A 15,598-nucleotide genomic window follows, 5' to 3' on the forward strand; every position below is an offset into this window, starting at 1 on the left:
AACGGAATAAAAATAGAGGCGCCGTCGGTGGATATTACGTGTTTCACTTGAGCCAAAATTGTGTCGAGCATGAGTTGTCTGGACTCTCTGCGTTTCCCACGCCAACCCCTAGCGTTAATTGGGCCACTGCACCGCCGCAACGTCATCGTAGCGTGCTGGCCCACTGTGGAGTTTTTAGTTTGATATTAATCTCGTATCTCCACTCCTATTAGTCCAGACCAGCCAAGATGTTTTCTTGCAGCCTGCGATCGCCCTACCGGTACTCAAGTCTGTTTTTGTGGCGGGTGGCTTGCTGGCCCTGTTACCGAACATACCCATAGTAACGCTGAACAATACACAATACCAAACCAGCTCATAACATTCAGGGACTGCCTCAGGTGCGAAACTCCGCATCGACCGTCAACATTTTCTCCATCGTTCCACTTTCTTTACTTCTCCTTTCCTATACTCATATCCTGCCGGATTGTATCGATTCTCTTTTTTCTTTTCTTTTCTTTTCTTCTCTTTCCCTTCATATTTATAGTTATATACAGATATATACGTACAGCCACAGAATTATTATACGATTAGAGAATCCCTCGGTGATCTTTTCTGCTCAACCGGCATCATGCGGGTGATGATCCGGTTACTACCGCTGTTGGCGGCAGCTGGCATTCTCGCTGCAGATGAGTCCTCGAGTTCGACCGGCACGTCTACGGGGAAGGGGATGTTCACGCTGGAAGGGACCATCACCGAGAAAGTCAGTGATGCCGCCACTCCGACCGGCACCTATCAATCCATCACCTCGACCATCACGCTAGGCACCGGCCATGGTACCGTCATCGGCTCGCACACCCTCACAGGCTCCGACGCGATGGTGACAACGGCGTCGAATAGCTCCAATACGACCACCTCCACCTCGAATTCGGTGACGGTGCTGGGCGGCACCCAGACCCTCAACGGCACCGCCAATGCCACCATGACGGCCTCCGCATCCGCCTCGGAATCCCCGGTGGTCAACACCCAGCCCTGCAACGGATACCCTGAATTCTGTGCGCGGAACTATTCCAACATCACCGTGGTTGCGGCCCACAACAGTCCCTTTGTGCAACCAGGAAGTGTCGCCGCCAATCAAGCGTTGGACGTCGAGGCCCAGTTGGACGATGGAATTCGAATGTGTAAGTGGACGGTCAGAAAGAGAAGCGGGGACGTAGCCGACTGATGTTCGAATAGTACAATTCCAGACCCATCTCGTCAATAACACGATGCGCCTATGCCATAGCAGCTGCGAGCTGCTCGACGTCGGGACCCTCGAGGCCTATCTGACAAAGGTGACCAAGTGGATGAAAGCTCACCCGTACGACGTGGTCACCATTTTGATGGGCAACTCGGACTACGTCGATCCGGGCAATTTCACCGGCCCCGTCCAGAACTCCGGTCTGATGGATTTGGTGTATACGCCCAGAAAGATTCCGATGGCCTTGGACGACTGGCCGACGCTGTCCAGCATGATCATGTCCGGCAAGCGTGCGGTCATGTTCCTAGACTATCAGGCCAACCAGACGGCGTATCCATGGCTCATGGACGAGTTTTCTCAGGTGTGGGAGACGCCGTTCTCTCCAACGGATCGAGACTTTCCCTGTGACGTCCAGCGTCCCCCGGATCTGGCGGCGCCGGACGCCAGGAACCGGATGTATATGGCGAACCACAATCTCAACCTCCAGATGGACGTGCTGGGTCTCAGCCTGCTCATCCCGAACACGGCGCTCTTGAACGAGACGAACAACGTGACCGGGTTTGGCAGTCTGGGCTTGATGGCGAGCAATTGTACCAGTGAGTTTTCTCTTCCCTTGTGGCGATCCGCGATGGGTCTAACAGCATTTAGAAATCTGGGATCGTCCCCCGAACTTCCTCTTGGTCGATTACTACAACTACGGCCCCGTCAACGGCACGGTATTCGAGGTCGCGGCGCAGATGAACAATGTGACGTACAACGGAAAGTGCTGCGGCATGGCCAGCGCCGGCATGAGCCTGATGCCGCAGAGCGTCATGGCCACCGCAGTCATGATCGGCGGTATCCAATTCCTCATCTCTCTGTTTTGAATCGCTTGATATATATATTTAGTTGTATAGAAGATTTGGCTGGGAGTTACGAGATACGACAGCCTGTTTACTACATATTTAACGAGAAACGACCTGCAGTAGCGCATATAGGAAGGAACAATATAAACTTTCACTCAACACCACTAAATAAGTACCATTACCATTATCCGAGCAAGATGACAGACTCATAGACTCAGCACCAAATGATCAAGATAGGGCACACCCCAACCGGGTTAGCGCACCACCTGATCCGCATCACTCCACCGCCCGCGGAGACAAATTAACCATACCAACATCAAAAACATATACTCAATCCAACTAACTCCCCTCACCCCTCACTCAATTACCTCCCCCACTCCAATCCCTCGCACCAAAAAACAAAGACCGACAGAAAAAAAAAAAAAATGGTCGACATAGTCCCCCTCTCCAGCTACCCAAGCTACATCGACCTCCTCCCCTCCATCCAAACCTGCAACATCACCAACCTGCCCGAGAACTACTTCCTAAAATACTACCTCTACCACGCGCTCACCTGGCCGCAACTGAGCTTCGTCGCCGTCGTCCGCCCCAAGAATGGGTACTCGAAACACACAGCGCCCGGCGGCGCCACCACCGCCGCCGAGCAATACCCCAAGGTAGTGGGGTACGTGCTGGCCAAGATGGAGGAGGAGCCGACGGACGGCGTCGCACATGGACATATTACCTCGTTGAGTGTGATGAGGACGCATCGACGGTTGGGCATTGCAGAGCGCTTGATGAGGATGTCTCGTATGTTTTTCCTTCCCTTTCCTTCACTTTCGAGTTTCCTTTAGGGCCCTGCTTTGGTTTTCTTGAATGTTGGGGGCAAGTTTGGTGAGGGGCTAACGAGTTATTTTTTGTAGAACGCGCTATGGCGGAATCGCACCGCGCTCATTATGTCTCGCTCCATGTGCGTGTTAGCAACACCGCTGCCCTGCGCCTATACCGCGATACCCTCGGGTTCAAGGTCGAGACTGTCGAGAGCAAGTACTATGCCGACGGCGAGGATGCGTATGCCATGCGCATGGATCTGACGGATATGTGGATGGACTGGGCGGAGATCGAGCGGAAGGATCGTCTGCGGGCGGAGAAGGAGGGCAAAGACGCCGACGAGGGCGAGGAGGTCGGTGAATTGGGGACGGAGAAGGAGAAGGAGAAGATGGTGAAGGTACGGGTTGGACGCGGATTGGGCGTGGGAGATTTGGTGGAGAAGAATGAGTCGCAGACTCAGGCTTAAGGGGGGTTTTCCGTCTTTCTCCTTTCTTTCTTTCTCCCGTGATATTATTATTCATGCTAGGGTGGTATAGATCGGGTTTACTGGCTGCCGGATGTTGATTGTCTGGTGGTCTACTTGCCGTGAAATGAAAGATGTATATGTAACACTGCCTGCAAATGCAGAGTGGTGTGATGCAGTTCATGTCTCATTAAGCGCCAGTATCATGCTAACTTACGGCTAAACAAAAACTTCGAAAACATGTAGATCACAAAGATGAAAGACTCGACATGCCACTGGCACTATTACCCATGAACACATCCAAGAAATGCAGTAGTTACTCCACCGAAACACCGTTCCTCATGTACCATAACCCCTAAATAACAGATTCCATGCAATTGCTCAAAACCTCAAATGTTGCAAAGCTCGCGGTCAACCAGACTTTTTGCCTTTCTCTTCTAGCCTCGGCACCTCCTTGCGTTTGATCTTCTCCGTTTCCTTCGGGCTTTGTTTGCCCGTATCGGCCTGTTTTTGGTTTTCTTTGCCACTACTTGGAGGCTCATCTTCCAGAAGATGATGTGAAGACACAGTGCTAGGGGTACTGATCACGCTAATCTCGGCAACGGACCGTGCCGGCGAAGGGATGGATGTAAAAGATTGGACCGTCGATTGGCTCTCGCGGTTATGGTCGAGGTCCAGATTCTGCACCTGCTGCTCGAGACTGGACTCCGGTGGAGGACCTTCGATCTGGTGAGACCGTTCCCGACGGCGTCGGTTGCGCTTGATCCGTCGCTGCTCCTTGTGCTCCTCCCTTGCTCGCCGCAGGACATCCCGGAAGGCCTTCCGCGTGGCCCGCGTCTCCTCTTTCAGGGCCCGTTTCTCAGCGGCACTTTGTTCATGTTGCTGTGGCGATTCCCATCGTCCACCCCAGCCGCGTCCGTAGCCATGCTGTTGTGGGTACTGGCCCCACCCCTGCCGCCAATTGCGTCCGGCGAGCCGGTCCCGACGGCGAGACTCCTGCAAAACGGTGAGCTGCCGTCGCAGCCCTACCGCAGCTTCATGCAAATCCCGGTCATGGTGGTCTTCGAGTGACAAGAGCTGCGCCCGAACCGTAGCCAGATCGGATGTGCTCAGCTCCGAGGTGGTGGATAACGAGTCAATCGATTCCAACGACGAGTCAGAGGAGGCCGAACCAGTGGATAACCTACGGATACGTTGGACAGGTAGTGTGGCCGCGGGCTCAATAGGTTTGACGGGCTCGACAGCGTTGATAGCAGGCGTATAAGGATAGTTATACCCGTTTGGATAGTAAACCTGGCCGCGAGCATCAGTGGCGGGCCATTCGTTGCGGGGTCGGCTGACCAGGCCAGTGAAAACATCTTCCATCTTTCGCCCTTGGAGGCTAGCCTGTTCTTCTATCCACCGACCATGCGCCATGGCGTGCTCTTCTACCTGTCGGCCATAATGTGACGCTTGCGCACTGATCTGATCTCCATACTTCTGGGCCTGGGAAGCGAGCGACGATATCCAGCCCAGTGGTCCACTTTTAGAACTCGAGTTTTGCTGCGGAGGGGGCCAAGGCCGAGCATTCCAGTTCCAAGAAGCGTTGTGTTGATAGGCTATATGTGGTTGGGGAGAATAAGGGTATGTAGCATGGTGAGGAGGTGGAGGATGATAGTATTGAGGAGCACCGTAAGGTGTATGTGGAGTAGGAGGCAGTTGCGGATGCTGTGGACTCGGGTATGCATAAGGCGCAGGAGAGTGGCGATTGCTTGCTGGAGGTGATAGCGGGGACATGGGTTGTCTCGGAGTTAAAGATGGAGTAGGCCGCACCGTCACCGCTGTCCGATTCTCCTGCGAGACCCGGGTGGCAGCAGGGTAGCATCTAGGACAAAGAGGAGATGCCGGTGCATTTTGTGCGTCGGTGATGTAGGAAAATGTGATGCAAGTTGCGCGGGGTTCGAAGAAGTATTGGTTCCATTCGGTGATCACAGCCGATATTCGCATCCGACGCTGCTCGTCTGTCTCTTGTGGGCGGTCTTTGCGATCTCGTTGGATCTGAGCCCTAACCTGAGGAGGTAGTTGATCGGAGGAGGAAGCGAGGCCGAGATGGGGAGGAAACAGATATCGCAAGAACATGTCCCAGTCCTGCTGGATGATGTGCTCAGTGCGTGCACCCCAGCAACGAGGGCGACGAGGAAAGTCCTTGGACTGACTCCGCGGGTAGATGGTTAGGTGGTGCTCGAGGATCGGCCGTTCATTGTCAATGGTAGGGACCGGGCGTTCAACGAAGTAAGCGGTGGCGGAAGTGAAGTTGGCGGGCGTAAGCGGAGAGGAGGCAAGTACGACGGAACTGGAGCTATCGCTTGATGCAGCATCACCAAGTGAGACATCTCCCCCTCGGAGACGGAGTATGACCCGGTTTACTTCGGCCGATGCAATGGCATTTCGAGTCAGCGGATCGACGGCGGAATATGGCGGAGGTGCCTCCTCTTCATGGTCCATCACGGATATCTGAACAAAATGGCAGGAAGTCGGGATTGATTTCAATGAACTCAAGTGACCTTTAGGCTCGTCAACGGTGATCCATCGCGCATAAACGATTAGATAACCTGCAGCCTTCTAGAAACCGGACACAGCCGCTGACGCTGGGAAGGCAGGCAGCAAGATTATCTAGCGCTTCAAGTGGGACAATCGGTATTTCAAATACGAGTCGATCCGAAAGGAATGGCGGGGATGAGATTTAGCAGAATAACCAAGGTCGAAAAGCACTCCACAAGAAGGTATCAACGCCGGGAAAGATGACAGTCAGGCAAGACAACAATAAGATAAAGTGAAGCTTCTCGTAAGGCGGCGGATGGTCACCTGCGATCACGGGGTCGGCGGGCTGGCATGTGATTGGCTTGACGGCATCGATAAGGCTGACTTATCGAACATTCCATGGATTCGATGCAAATATTAATCTTAATTCATCAGTCAATTATATGTGCATGGTATCTAAATTCTAACGCCCGTTGCGATTTTACCAAAACCCCGTACTTTGAGTTCTAGAGAGAAAAATAGAGAAACAAAAAGAAAGAAACTCAATCCCAAGCATCCCCCCAATCGTCTAGGTCCTCCTCTTTGGGTTTGGTTTCAATCTTTTTGACTGGAGCCACCGTCTTGGGCTTAGTCGTACTATTGCGACTGGCGCTCCGAGCCGAGGATGCCGCGGAAGTAGTCTTGCTCAAGCCCTTGGGTAGAGTTTTCTTTGCCTTGGACTGTGCCGCAAGCCAACCGGCGAAGTCCGGCTCGCCTCCATCGTCGTAGGGCACAGGGGCAGGCTTGGACGCCGGTGCAGACACAGTGGAGGAAACTGTGGTTGCGGCAGGGCTGAATAAATCATCTGCCTTCTCCCCGTCTTCATCGTCCATGGCACCCCATGCGTCGTACACGTCATCCGGTTCATCGACTTCATTGGTGATCGGAACGACCTGCTCTGACATTGAGCGGTGGCCTAGGGGCTGTGCTGCAGGGCGTGGAGCCACCTTTGGCAAATCAAGCTGCGCCGAGGGCGACGGCTTCGACGGACGTGGCACGGATGCGGAGCGGGCTGGCTCGGCTTCGACCGGCTTAGCGCCATTCGCAGATGGCTCAATCACACCATTCGCCGCGGTAAGCTTGTTTGTAAATGAGGAGATCGCCCAGCCTGCCCAGGACTTATCATTGGACGTTCCAATACGAGCATCGTCCTTGGGAGCGTCTGAGCTGGTGGAAGGAGACAGCACAGTTTCCGGCATAGTGCTGCCGAATTTACGTATCCGTTGGAGATAAACGTCGAGTGTCTTGTTCGCCTGATCCCGGATCATCCTATTCGCATGTTAGAAGCATAGAGATAGCGGCGAGACAAAGAACCCCTTACTTTTCCTTGTCAAGGAGAGAAGGGCATATGGCGGGAAGAACTTTCGTGGCGCAATCCTCCTCGGTAAAGAATTCCATAGTGGCAGCCAACGACAACAAGCCCGCATTACGGGCATGTACAAACGGATCGCGTAGCGATCTTGAAAATGCAGCAATAAGAACCTTGGATCTGGACTATACCCGCGGTTAGCATTGGCTTGTTTCAGGGGCGTGGTGCGGCATACGCTTTGTCCTAAGTTTTTCGCGATTTTCCCTAAGCATATAGTAGTGTTTGTACGAATCCCTGGTTGCTCGTCATTTGCAGTCCGAGCCAGGAATTTCAACAGGTCTCCATTGATAGTCCGATCACTCAATTTGTCAATGACCGCCAGGACGGCTTTAACGGTTTGTTCTCGAACAACGGGTGCAATGTCAGTGAACCCAGAAGTCTGAATGGAAACCAATTGTCAGTAATGGAAGAAAACGAGGACTCAATAACACAACGAACCATCTGCGGGAAGATTTTGTCATTTACAATCTTTTGTGGAAGATTGTCAATCATCAATGGTAAATGGTCCAACAGACAAACCCGTAGCGCTCGGTCAGGATTGGCAAACAGGCGCACAATGACAGGTGTCAGTCTTGAATTGAATTCCTCTGATGATAATTTGGACCCAATCTTGATTATGGCACCTAGAACCTTGGGACCACCTCCACCGAATTCAACAGATTTCAACAGCTCTGGAAGCACTTTCATTTTGAAGAATTCTTCGGGGAAGTCCTCGGTAAGTCCATCAAGCTCACTAAGACAATCAGTACTTTGAACCTTTATAATATACTTGTCAGCAAAGGGAATGTGAGGAGTAACCTACTTGATGAACTCTTCCCGCTCGGCATCATTCTTGAGGCCCAGGCTCTCTATATCGTCTGTCAACCTGATCAACGGTGTCTGGAAGAAGCCGCCATGCTTCTTTCCCTGTTCCACAAAGTGTCCCGGACTGAGTCGCAGCTTGGGGTTCGCCGTGCAAAGACGCTTGTAGCTTGCTTGCATAGTTGGTGGGATATTCGTTGTTCTGCCCACCTGGTCTCCTCCCATGAAGCCACCATTGAAGACTTCATAGATTAGGATGCCAAGTCCATAGGCATCGACAGCCGTTAGTGGGTGGCGCTTGATAGTATCCCATCCGCCTTTGACAACCTCTGGAGGTGTATACCGAGCTGCGTCCGGTACAAGACTGGCATATGTCTGTCGGTCGTTAGCCCACATCCCCGTCTGATCGACTCTGTCAAGGGGAGACTAACGTATATAATTGCATGTTCATCATTCATTGAACTTAACACATCGAAACCCCCTAGCTTCCACTCGCCACTTTCACTAGTGAATACTGACGAAGCTCTCACGACTCCGTGGACAGACGAAGCATCTTCATTTATGAACTTAAGTGTGGACTGTAAACAAATCTAGTTAGATATGCCCAAGCCCGGTCACCCATTCAGCCACGTACCGCCACTGTATGCAGTCCCCATTTAGAGGTCTCCTCACTCAAACTCCTCCGCTTCACATGCCACGATAGGGGGACGACTCTCTCGGTGATAATATAAAGGCTGGCTTCTGTCTATACATCGTAAGTAAGATGCGCGTCCACGGCTGGGTGACCCAGGACATCACCCAGCATCTAAAACCACCAAACGATCCAGTACCTCGATAGTATCCAAGACTTTAATAACACCAGGATGTCGTAACGTTCGTGATTTCCGCACCGCGTTCTTCGCCAGGGGTAGACGAGACTTATTAGAAGCAATATCGAATGTGAAAACACTGCATGCCGAGCCGTCATCCTATGCATCCAACTCAGGTAGCGCCTCATTAGCCCCGCGATCACATCCAATAAACCGGCAACAGCTTCCTAGCTTTCATACCCGTTTCGTAGCATTATGAAGCGTCCATATCGAATCAGAAATATCGACTCTGTCACCGAGCGAGTAGGGGAAGGAGCTTCCTTTCGCGATTGCAGATGCGACGGCGGATTTGAGGAAATCCATAGTTGTTCGTTTCTCGGCCGCGGATTACTCCGACTTCTGACGACAATAGCCCGGCGGAAGTTGGAGTTTAGAGAAGAGCGAGTATGGTGGAAACCACTCGATTGCTTCTGAATTGGCTGTACCGTTGACGAATTCCTGGTAAAAGCAACTTGGCCCCGATCCAACAGCCTGCGCTGCTTACAAGGGGATTGTCAGTGGCATTGAATCACGGAAACTAATCACAACTAAATGATGGCCTTAGGCTTGGCGTAGGCCAGCGGTACCCCACCCCCAATGCGGTTTAGTGGCATCTAGCTTTCGAATATCATCACAGCTGTTGCTCCATCTCCTTTTTCTCCGATTCTATTCTACCATGCGCGTCAACGTTACCACCCGCCGAAATAGTGCAAAAATGAATCAAAGTACCAGGCAGATCGTCACGACACTAACTCTTCACACGAACTAACCTACAATAGCTTTAGAAAACTAATGTCACCGCACCACAAAATAAGTGAGTGAGCTTTCTATCTTCCCCTTTCGCAGCCCACCAAATCTCCAGTGATGATCCACTGGTAAAAGGTCAGACCGCAAAACCAAGAGGGACGTTGTGCACCAGCCGAAGGGACTCCTTATTCGCCGTCAAGGTGTGCCATCAGACGAACACAAAATCCCTCCCACATTGTCAGCCAGCCGTACGTCATTCTCGAGAAGATCTTATCATTCATCCTCTTTGCTCCCCATCAATCAGATGCAGGCACATGCTTCGGTAAAAGGCAAATGGTCATAGTCGCAAGACTCACGGCATTGCATACCCTGGAAAGACGTGTGTACAGCAAAGAGGATAGTTCGCAAGCCGCAATTTGGGGTTTCTGGTCCGCTTTGTCTCCATGAGGAATTCAGAAACTAATGGCTGCGGCAAACAAGTGGGGGTGGATGCTTGGGTTTTCGTGGGAGTAACTGCTGATGGGAACGGAGGAGATGCGGTGGGGGATTCGATCGAAAATGAGGCATGGCTTTGGCTACGGTATGGCGGTGTGGAAGTTGTGGTCGTATGATGGGCTCCTTGCCTTTGAGCTGGATGAGGCGAAAGTACCGCGGTTGTGACGCTGTCTTGGTTGGATGATGACCAAATATAAACTGAAAAGACCTGAGGAGATTTACCATCCGTGCCCCAGTTCACTACACACTCTTTTCTGAGGCTTCGTTACTAACTTGAACCTGGTGCAATAGACTTCTATCATCCATTATTTGACAGCAGCAACAGCTACACATCCGAAACCTCAGTTTTACATGGACTAGGACATGGTATTCATGGATTATCATTCCCGACCTTCCGTTTAATCACTGATTATCATTCATCCATGCATAGCCTGCACCTCTCGTGCCGTTTCAGCACTTAGGCTGCAACAAGTCAAACACAACAACAGAGCATGTAGAGTGCCATGTTGGTACCCTCTGGCACGGAAGCTATGAGAAGCAAACACAGTTATTGACTGGCACATCTCCATGCACATCTTGAGCTTCCTGCACAACCCCTCGCTACATGCAGTGCAAAATACGAGAAATAAATAGAAAATGGAAACGAAAAAAGCAAGATAAATATGACAAATAAAAAATTCCCCAAACATGGTTGGCATATACCGATTCCAGCGATGTGTTTCGCACGGGCATGTGATGTAATATTGGCTGAGCTCATCTCGCGGCTGCTCCGGAGATTTTCCCAAGACGTATAATATAGGTGGTGGCGAGGTAGACGTTGTCACAAGTCCATCAAGACCTGCAACTGTCGACAAGTGGATCATCTCATATTTCAGCATATACATCCTCAAGCCTATCATATACCTTACCCGCTGAACGTAGTTGATACATGACACGTAATCGCCTTGGTTCATCAGTACAAGTTCTATACAATCTAACGTATACCGGAAAGATACCGAGAATACTCACCAGTACAAATGACAGTACCTGCTCACCAGAAGTATTGTACGCTCTGGATGCAAAAAGGGTAGCGTGAGAGCAAAAATCCAAGGTAGAGAGAGGTCTTGCAGAAACATATTGAGGGCTTGGGTGTTGCGAGATAGTGAGGTTGTCAACGCTGAACGAATGCTATGTGCACACGCAAGCGTAGCTGGTACGCCTATTCACGAGGTGTAATAGTTATATCCTTAGATTGCTCAGCTAGGGAGGATATGGTGTCTCGCCCACTATCCATAATGCGGATTCATTTCACCTCATCTGCAGCGTCTGCTGGCTGAGGAGCCGACGCTGCGGCCGGTGGTGCCTGAGCAGGTATCTGGGGTGGCATTTGGGGTATCTGGTTATAGCCACTGCTCGGGGTACGATGCTGATGAGGGGGATAGTGATGCACCTGATGCGGGCTAGATTGGAAGGGCGGCTGCTGTTGTGGATAGTTACCCCGAACGGGAGGCACTGGGAACGGTCAGCAATCGGCAGTGGGTCGCTTCATTGGTTGCAACATACTGTGACCTGGCTGCTGAGCTGCATAGACAGGCTGTCCATGCTGCCCCGGCGACATGAACATGACTGGCTGTGGCGGCTGGCCCTGTTGGGAGTTTTGGTGCATCATCATCGGGGCGCCGCGGCTGGGGCTCGGAAAGCCGCTGTGCGGCTGAGGGGGCGCATGCTGCGGGTAGGCGTGGCCCGGGTTCGGGGAATACATCTGCATCTGAGGTGTGTAAGGGGCCATACCCTGAGGGACACCCATGTAAGGACCGCTGGAAGGTTGTTGGACCATCATGGGGGCACCCATGTTGGCCTGCGGGTTCATGAACTGAGGAGCACCCGGGTAGGGCCTCATATGACCAGGTTGAGGGCCACCTTGATTGACGTAGAATTGTGGCATAGGCTGTCCGAATGCTAGCTGTGCATGCGGGGCCATGGGAGAAGGATACCCATGTTGAAGTCTCGGAGAGGGGAAGACCTGAGAAGTTGACGCTGACATTTGCATCCGGTGAGGGTCATCAAAGTGAGGTGGACCAGATGCGTGGTGCTGGGGATGCAGATGAGGCCCATGTGGGGGACCAGAAACAGGAGGCATACCGGGTGTTGTTTGGGGGAACTGGAAGGGCATGTGGGGTTGATGAGGCGCCTGGGGATTAGATGCTGAGCGGTTCTGGGGAGAGATGGCTGGAACAGCAACAGGAGGCTTGAACATCTGCAGATAGGTCTTCTCTTCATTGCCAGGAGCCACGTCCCAGGTGGGAAGGGTTTTATATGCTGGCGGAATTCCTCCGTTGAAAGTATAATCCTTCTCGGTCTGCTCCGCGCTCTCCTTCTTCATTCGTTTGATAGGGTTGAACTGGTTCTTGAGAGACGGGCGCTCGGTGACGGGCCGTGGCTTCTTAGCACCGAAGAATGCAGATGGGCTAGTAGCACGAGAAACAGAACGACCTCCGACAAAAGGTGGTGTGTTGGATGAAGCACCTGGAGTGAATGTGCTTGCGGCTGGGTTGGGCTTGAACTCCAGGGCTCTCACATTGAACTTTGTGGATGCAGAAGACGTTGGCGTTTGCACTTTGCTTGGGCTGGTTACGCCGGACTGGTCGCCAGCGGGGCCAGTTGGAGGTAAGCGGCCGTCTTGAATAGGCAAAGGCGCAGGAACGGTCCCCATTGCTGCGCCTTTCCGCTGCTGAAGATTATCGGCCAGGCGGTGCCCGAGCATTCCAGTGGTTTGACGAGGTGGGTTCATTGCCTGGTGCTGGGTTCGCGCACCAGAACCTGCGTGCGGACCGGTAGGAGGATACACCTGGCGACCACGAGGATAGGCCGGGCGATCGGACGGTGTCGCCGCTGGCGTTGTTCCGCTGTCAGGGCGAGCCGAGACAGGGGCACGAGGTGTTTGTTTCTGCTCAGAAGGCGTCGGAGAGGTCTTGGTTGATGTTTTCTCCTCAGCCTGCAGCTGAGCTCGCTGGATGATTTCTTCCTGCTTATGAGGGTCCTTGGCGAGGATAGGTACCAGATCCTTGGGGACTGGCGTGGCGAGCTTGAAGTTCTTCGAAAATTTCATCAGTTCATTGAGTTTGATCGTGCGATCATAGGACGCCTGGTTACGGCGGCGTTCCTGCATTTTCTGTTTCTCGCTGTTGGCGAACTGACGGAAGTGATCTAGCACTTCAGCTTCTACATTGGCCGTAGCATTTTCTGTACCAGGCCGTTTCGGTACAGCGCTGGTGACTGATGGAGGCTTCGCCGAGGCAGACTTGTCTGCGTCAGGAGCAGCGCTGGCAGCTGTAGCCGAAGGTGCCGGTTGCGGTGTGGTGCTATCTTTAGGTGGTGGTGCTGTAGAAGGCGTTGTGTCCTTGGGTACCTGTTTCACAGTGCTGGCGGAGGAACTTGGGGTTGCGGCAGCTTGAGCGGCAGCCCGACGAGCCGGCGGTGTATATTTGTTTGGCTGCCCAGAGACAAGGGGTGGGAAGTTTCTCTCGTCACGTCGGACACCACTGTATTTGTCTTCCTCGTCACCGCCATCTCCTGGAACAGTTAACCCTCGTTCTTCCCTCATATGCGCATTGTCAACGTCGGTGTTCTCGATTTCACGTGCAATACGAGCGGCTTCTGCTTCCTTCTGCTTGTAAGTCGGATCGGAACGGTCGATCCGGGTAGTGTAGAGATTCTCGTCATAACTACTAGTGGCTCCAAACAACCGTGCGTTGGCCTCGAACTGATCCCAGCCGGCTGGAGTTTTCGCAGTTTCCAGGGACAAATCCACCTCGGTCTCTGCTGATGGTTCCCAGCGCTTCAAGGTTCGCTCGCGCATCGCCAAGTTACCAGAAATGTCGACATCGGTTCGAAAGCCCGTAGAGGCACCTAGAGAGCGTTAGCGACCAAGAAACATTATCAGGTGAAGAAAGTAAATGTGGACAAGCTTTACCATTGGCTCCTTTCGCTGTAACATCGGATGTAGAAACGTTGGGGACGGATATTTCCACCACATCCTTTATATCGAACGACATACTGTGATCCGGTGCAGATCCGAGGAACGGACTTGTAGCATCGCTTACGCCATTCGCCCGGTTTTGCTCTTGCTTTGTTGGGCGCTGTACCATCTTCAGGACAAAGGATGAGTCGCTGGGCTCAAGGGAGGACGAAGAGAATATTCCGGTGTACTTCTCGCCATTTTTCGTGGTGATGGTAGCGGCCAAACCCTAAGAAGTATAAGTGCTCCGTCCTGTGTGGGATTGAGGGTGGATGAGCTTACAATAAAGCTGGTGACCAAGAAAACAAGACGGTCATGGGCATGATTATCTGGTGTGTTCGACTCTTTCGATGTTGGCTTAGGGGCAGCATTCTGTTTCTGAGCCATATTTCCGTTCTGTTGCGAATACGAAGACCTCTGAGTAATCGGGTTCGTGCCTTGGGTCCATGCCTTCTGGGAGTTACTGCGCCTGGAGAAGAATCGTTAGTCAATGTATCACAAGACGAAGCTGCCAAAGACATTAAATCCAAATGCTTTTGTCTCCGTGCCGTGACAAGCACAGCCATCGGTAACATGAATATAGAAGAGAAAAATAGGGCGCAGAAGCAAAAGTCATTTGTCGAGTGGTAATTGTGCGAGTTGGAAAAAGACCAGGATGGGTAAGGAGACGCTCAACGGCGCTCTCGCATGGTGATAAAGCGGTGAAACAAGAGTAACAGAAACCAAAGACCGATGGATTGGCTTGGACACGAAATAATCGGACAATGCAACTATACAATACAACATACCTCTGACCTCCATCTAGCGGACTGCCTGTCTGACGGCGACCCCCATCCGCCTTAGAGTTAGCGCTGGATCTCAATGAGGGCCTTGAACCCGAGTTCTGTGAAGACGCATTGACAGTATTGCCGGATGCACTATTGGCAGCCGGCAAGGAGTTGACAGAAGCCATTTGGGGTGGTGGTCAAAAATCGAATGAAGCTCACGCCGTGGAACTTCGCACGACGTAAAGCCGTAGAAAGATAGACACACACACACACCGCCTGCGCGAACAGAGAACGACCTTGTCGGGGGGACGAAGAGAGGCGGGGGAGAATGTTAGAGGGGAAGCAATAAAAAGATCGCAAGAAAAGAAATTGGTCACGGGACCACAATAATCAAGGGAGCAAAGAGGTAAATAAAGAAGCTTGGGAAGAAAATGGTCCAAATGAGGGGGAGAAGGAGAAAATGAAGATGGGGTGGAATCCCGAACCACAAACTGGTGATTGAGAATAAGAATAATAAAAAAGAACAATAGAAACAAAGCACATCAGCCAGGGCCAACGGAAGAGAGGCGACGGCAGTGGAGGAGAGGGAGGACAAGAGGAGGAGGAGAAATCGTCACGGTTTAGTGTCCGTGGAGGTGTCCAGACATTAGTAGGAACAGTAAAGTGTTAAGGCGGGAGGTG

General features: G+C 52.2%; 5 protein-coding genes across 5 annotated transcripts; 2 read left to right on the forward strand and 3 right to left on the reverse strand.

Annotated features, from left to right (window-relative positions):
• The first annotated feature begins 57 nt into the window (after positions 1 to 57).
• Positions 58 to 2,409, forward strand: BDV37DRAFT_245599 (PI-PLC domain-containing protein). Its single transcript, XM_032081667.1, has 3 exons — positions 58 to 1,157; positions 1,213 to 1,812; positions 1,865 to 2,409. The coding sequence occupies exons 1-3, from the start codon at positions 608 to 610 to the stop codon at positions 2,080 to 2,082; spliced, it is 1,368 nt and encodes a 455-aa protein (XP_031942654.1). The 5' UTR covers positions 58 to 607; the 3' UTR covers positions 2,083 to 2,409.
• On the forward strand, positions 2,234 to 3,541 carry BDV37DRAFT_95960 (peptide alpha-N-acetyltransferase complex A subunit ARD1). The gene is made up of 2 exons (XM_032091498.1): positions 2,234 to 2,850; positions 2,964 to 3,541. Exons 1-2 carry the CDS (start codon positions 2,487 to 2,489, stop codon positions 3,335 to 3,337), a joined length of 738 nt encoding a protein of 245 aa, XP_031942655.1. The 5' UTR covers positions 2,234 to 2,486; the 3' UTR covers positions 3,338 to 3,541.
• A 90-nt stretch (positions 3,542 to 3,631) lies between these two features.
• Positions 3,632 to 6,271, reverse strand: BDV37DRAFT_96001 (uncharacterized protein). Its single transcript, XM_032091500.1, has one exon. It carries the CDS (start codon positions 5,816 to 5,818, stop codon positions 3,746 to 3,748), a length of 2,073 nt encoding a protein of 690 aa, XP_031942656.1. The 5' UTR covers positions 5,819 to 6,271; the 3' UTR covers positions 3,632 to 3,745.
• Positions 6,272 to 6,396: 125 nt separating this feature from the next.
• Positions 6,397 to 9,235, reverse strand: BDV37DRAFT_270814 (COPI-interacting protein CEX1; the record flags this gene model as incomplete). Its single annotated transcript, XM_032084618.1, has 9 exons — positions 6,397 to 7,162; positions 7,215 to 7,387; positions 7,438 to 7,641; positions 7,701 to 7,995; positions 8,065 to 8,438; positions 8,495 to 8,641; positions 8,698 to 8,808; positions 8,894 to 9,031; positions 9,113 to 9,235. 9 exons carry the CDS (start codon positions 9,233 to 9,235, stop codon positions 6,397 to 6,399), a joined length of 2,331 nt encoding a protein of 776 aa, XP_031942657.1.
• A 2,041-nt stretch (positions 9,236 to 11,276) lies between these two features.
• BDV37DRAFT_95984 (putative PAB1 binding protein (Pbp1)) lies at positions 11,277 to 15,586 on the reverse strand. The gene is made up of 5 exons (XM_032091499.1): positions 14,939 to 15,586; positions 14,433 to 14,619; positions 14,106 to 14,379; positions 11,696 to 14,041; positions 11,277 to 11,644 (listed from the first exon to the last, which is right to left on the reverse strand). Exons 1-5 carry the CDS (start codon positions 15,100 to 15,102, stop codon positions 11,436 to 11,438), a joined length of 3,180 nt encoding a protein of 1,059 aa, XP_031942658.1. The 5' UTR covers positions 15,103 to 15,586; the 3' UTR covers positions 11,277 to 11,435.
• Between the last annotated feature and the right edge of the window lie 12 nt (positions 15,587 to 15,598).

Source organism: Aspergillus pseudonomiae, assembly GCF_009193645.1.
Source record: "Aspergillus pseudonomiae strain CBS 119388 unplaced genomic scaffold BDV37scaffold_24, whole genome shotgun sequence".
NCBI lineage: Eukaryota > Fungi > Ascomycota > Eurotiomycetes > Eurotiales > Aspergillaceae > Aspergillus > Aspergillus pseudonomiae.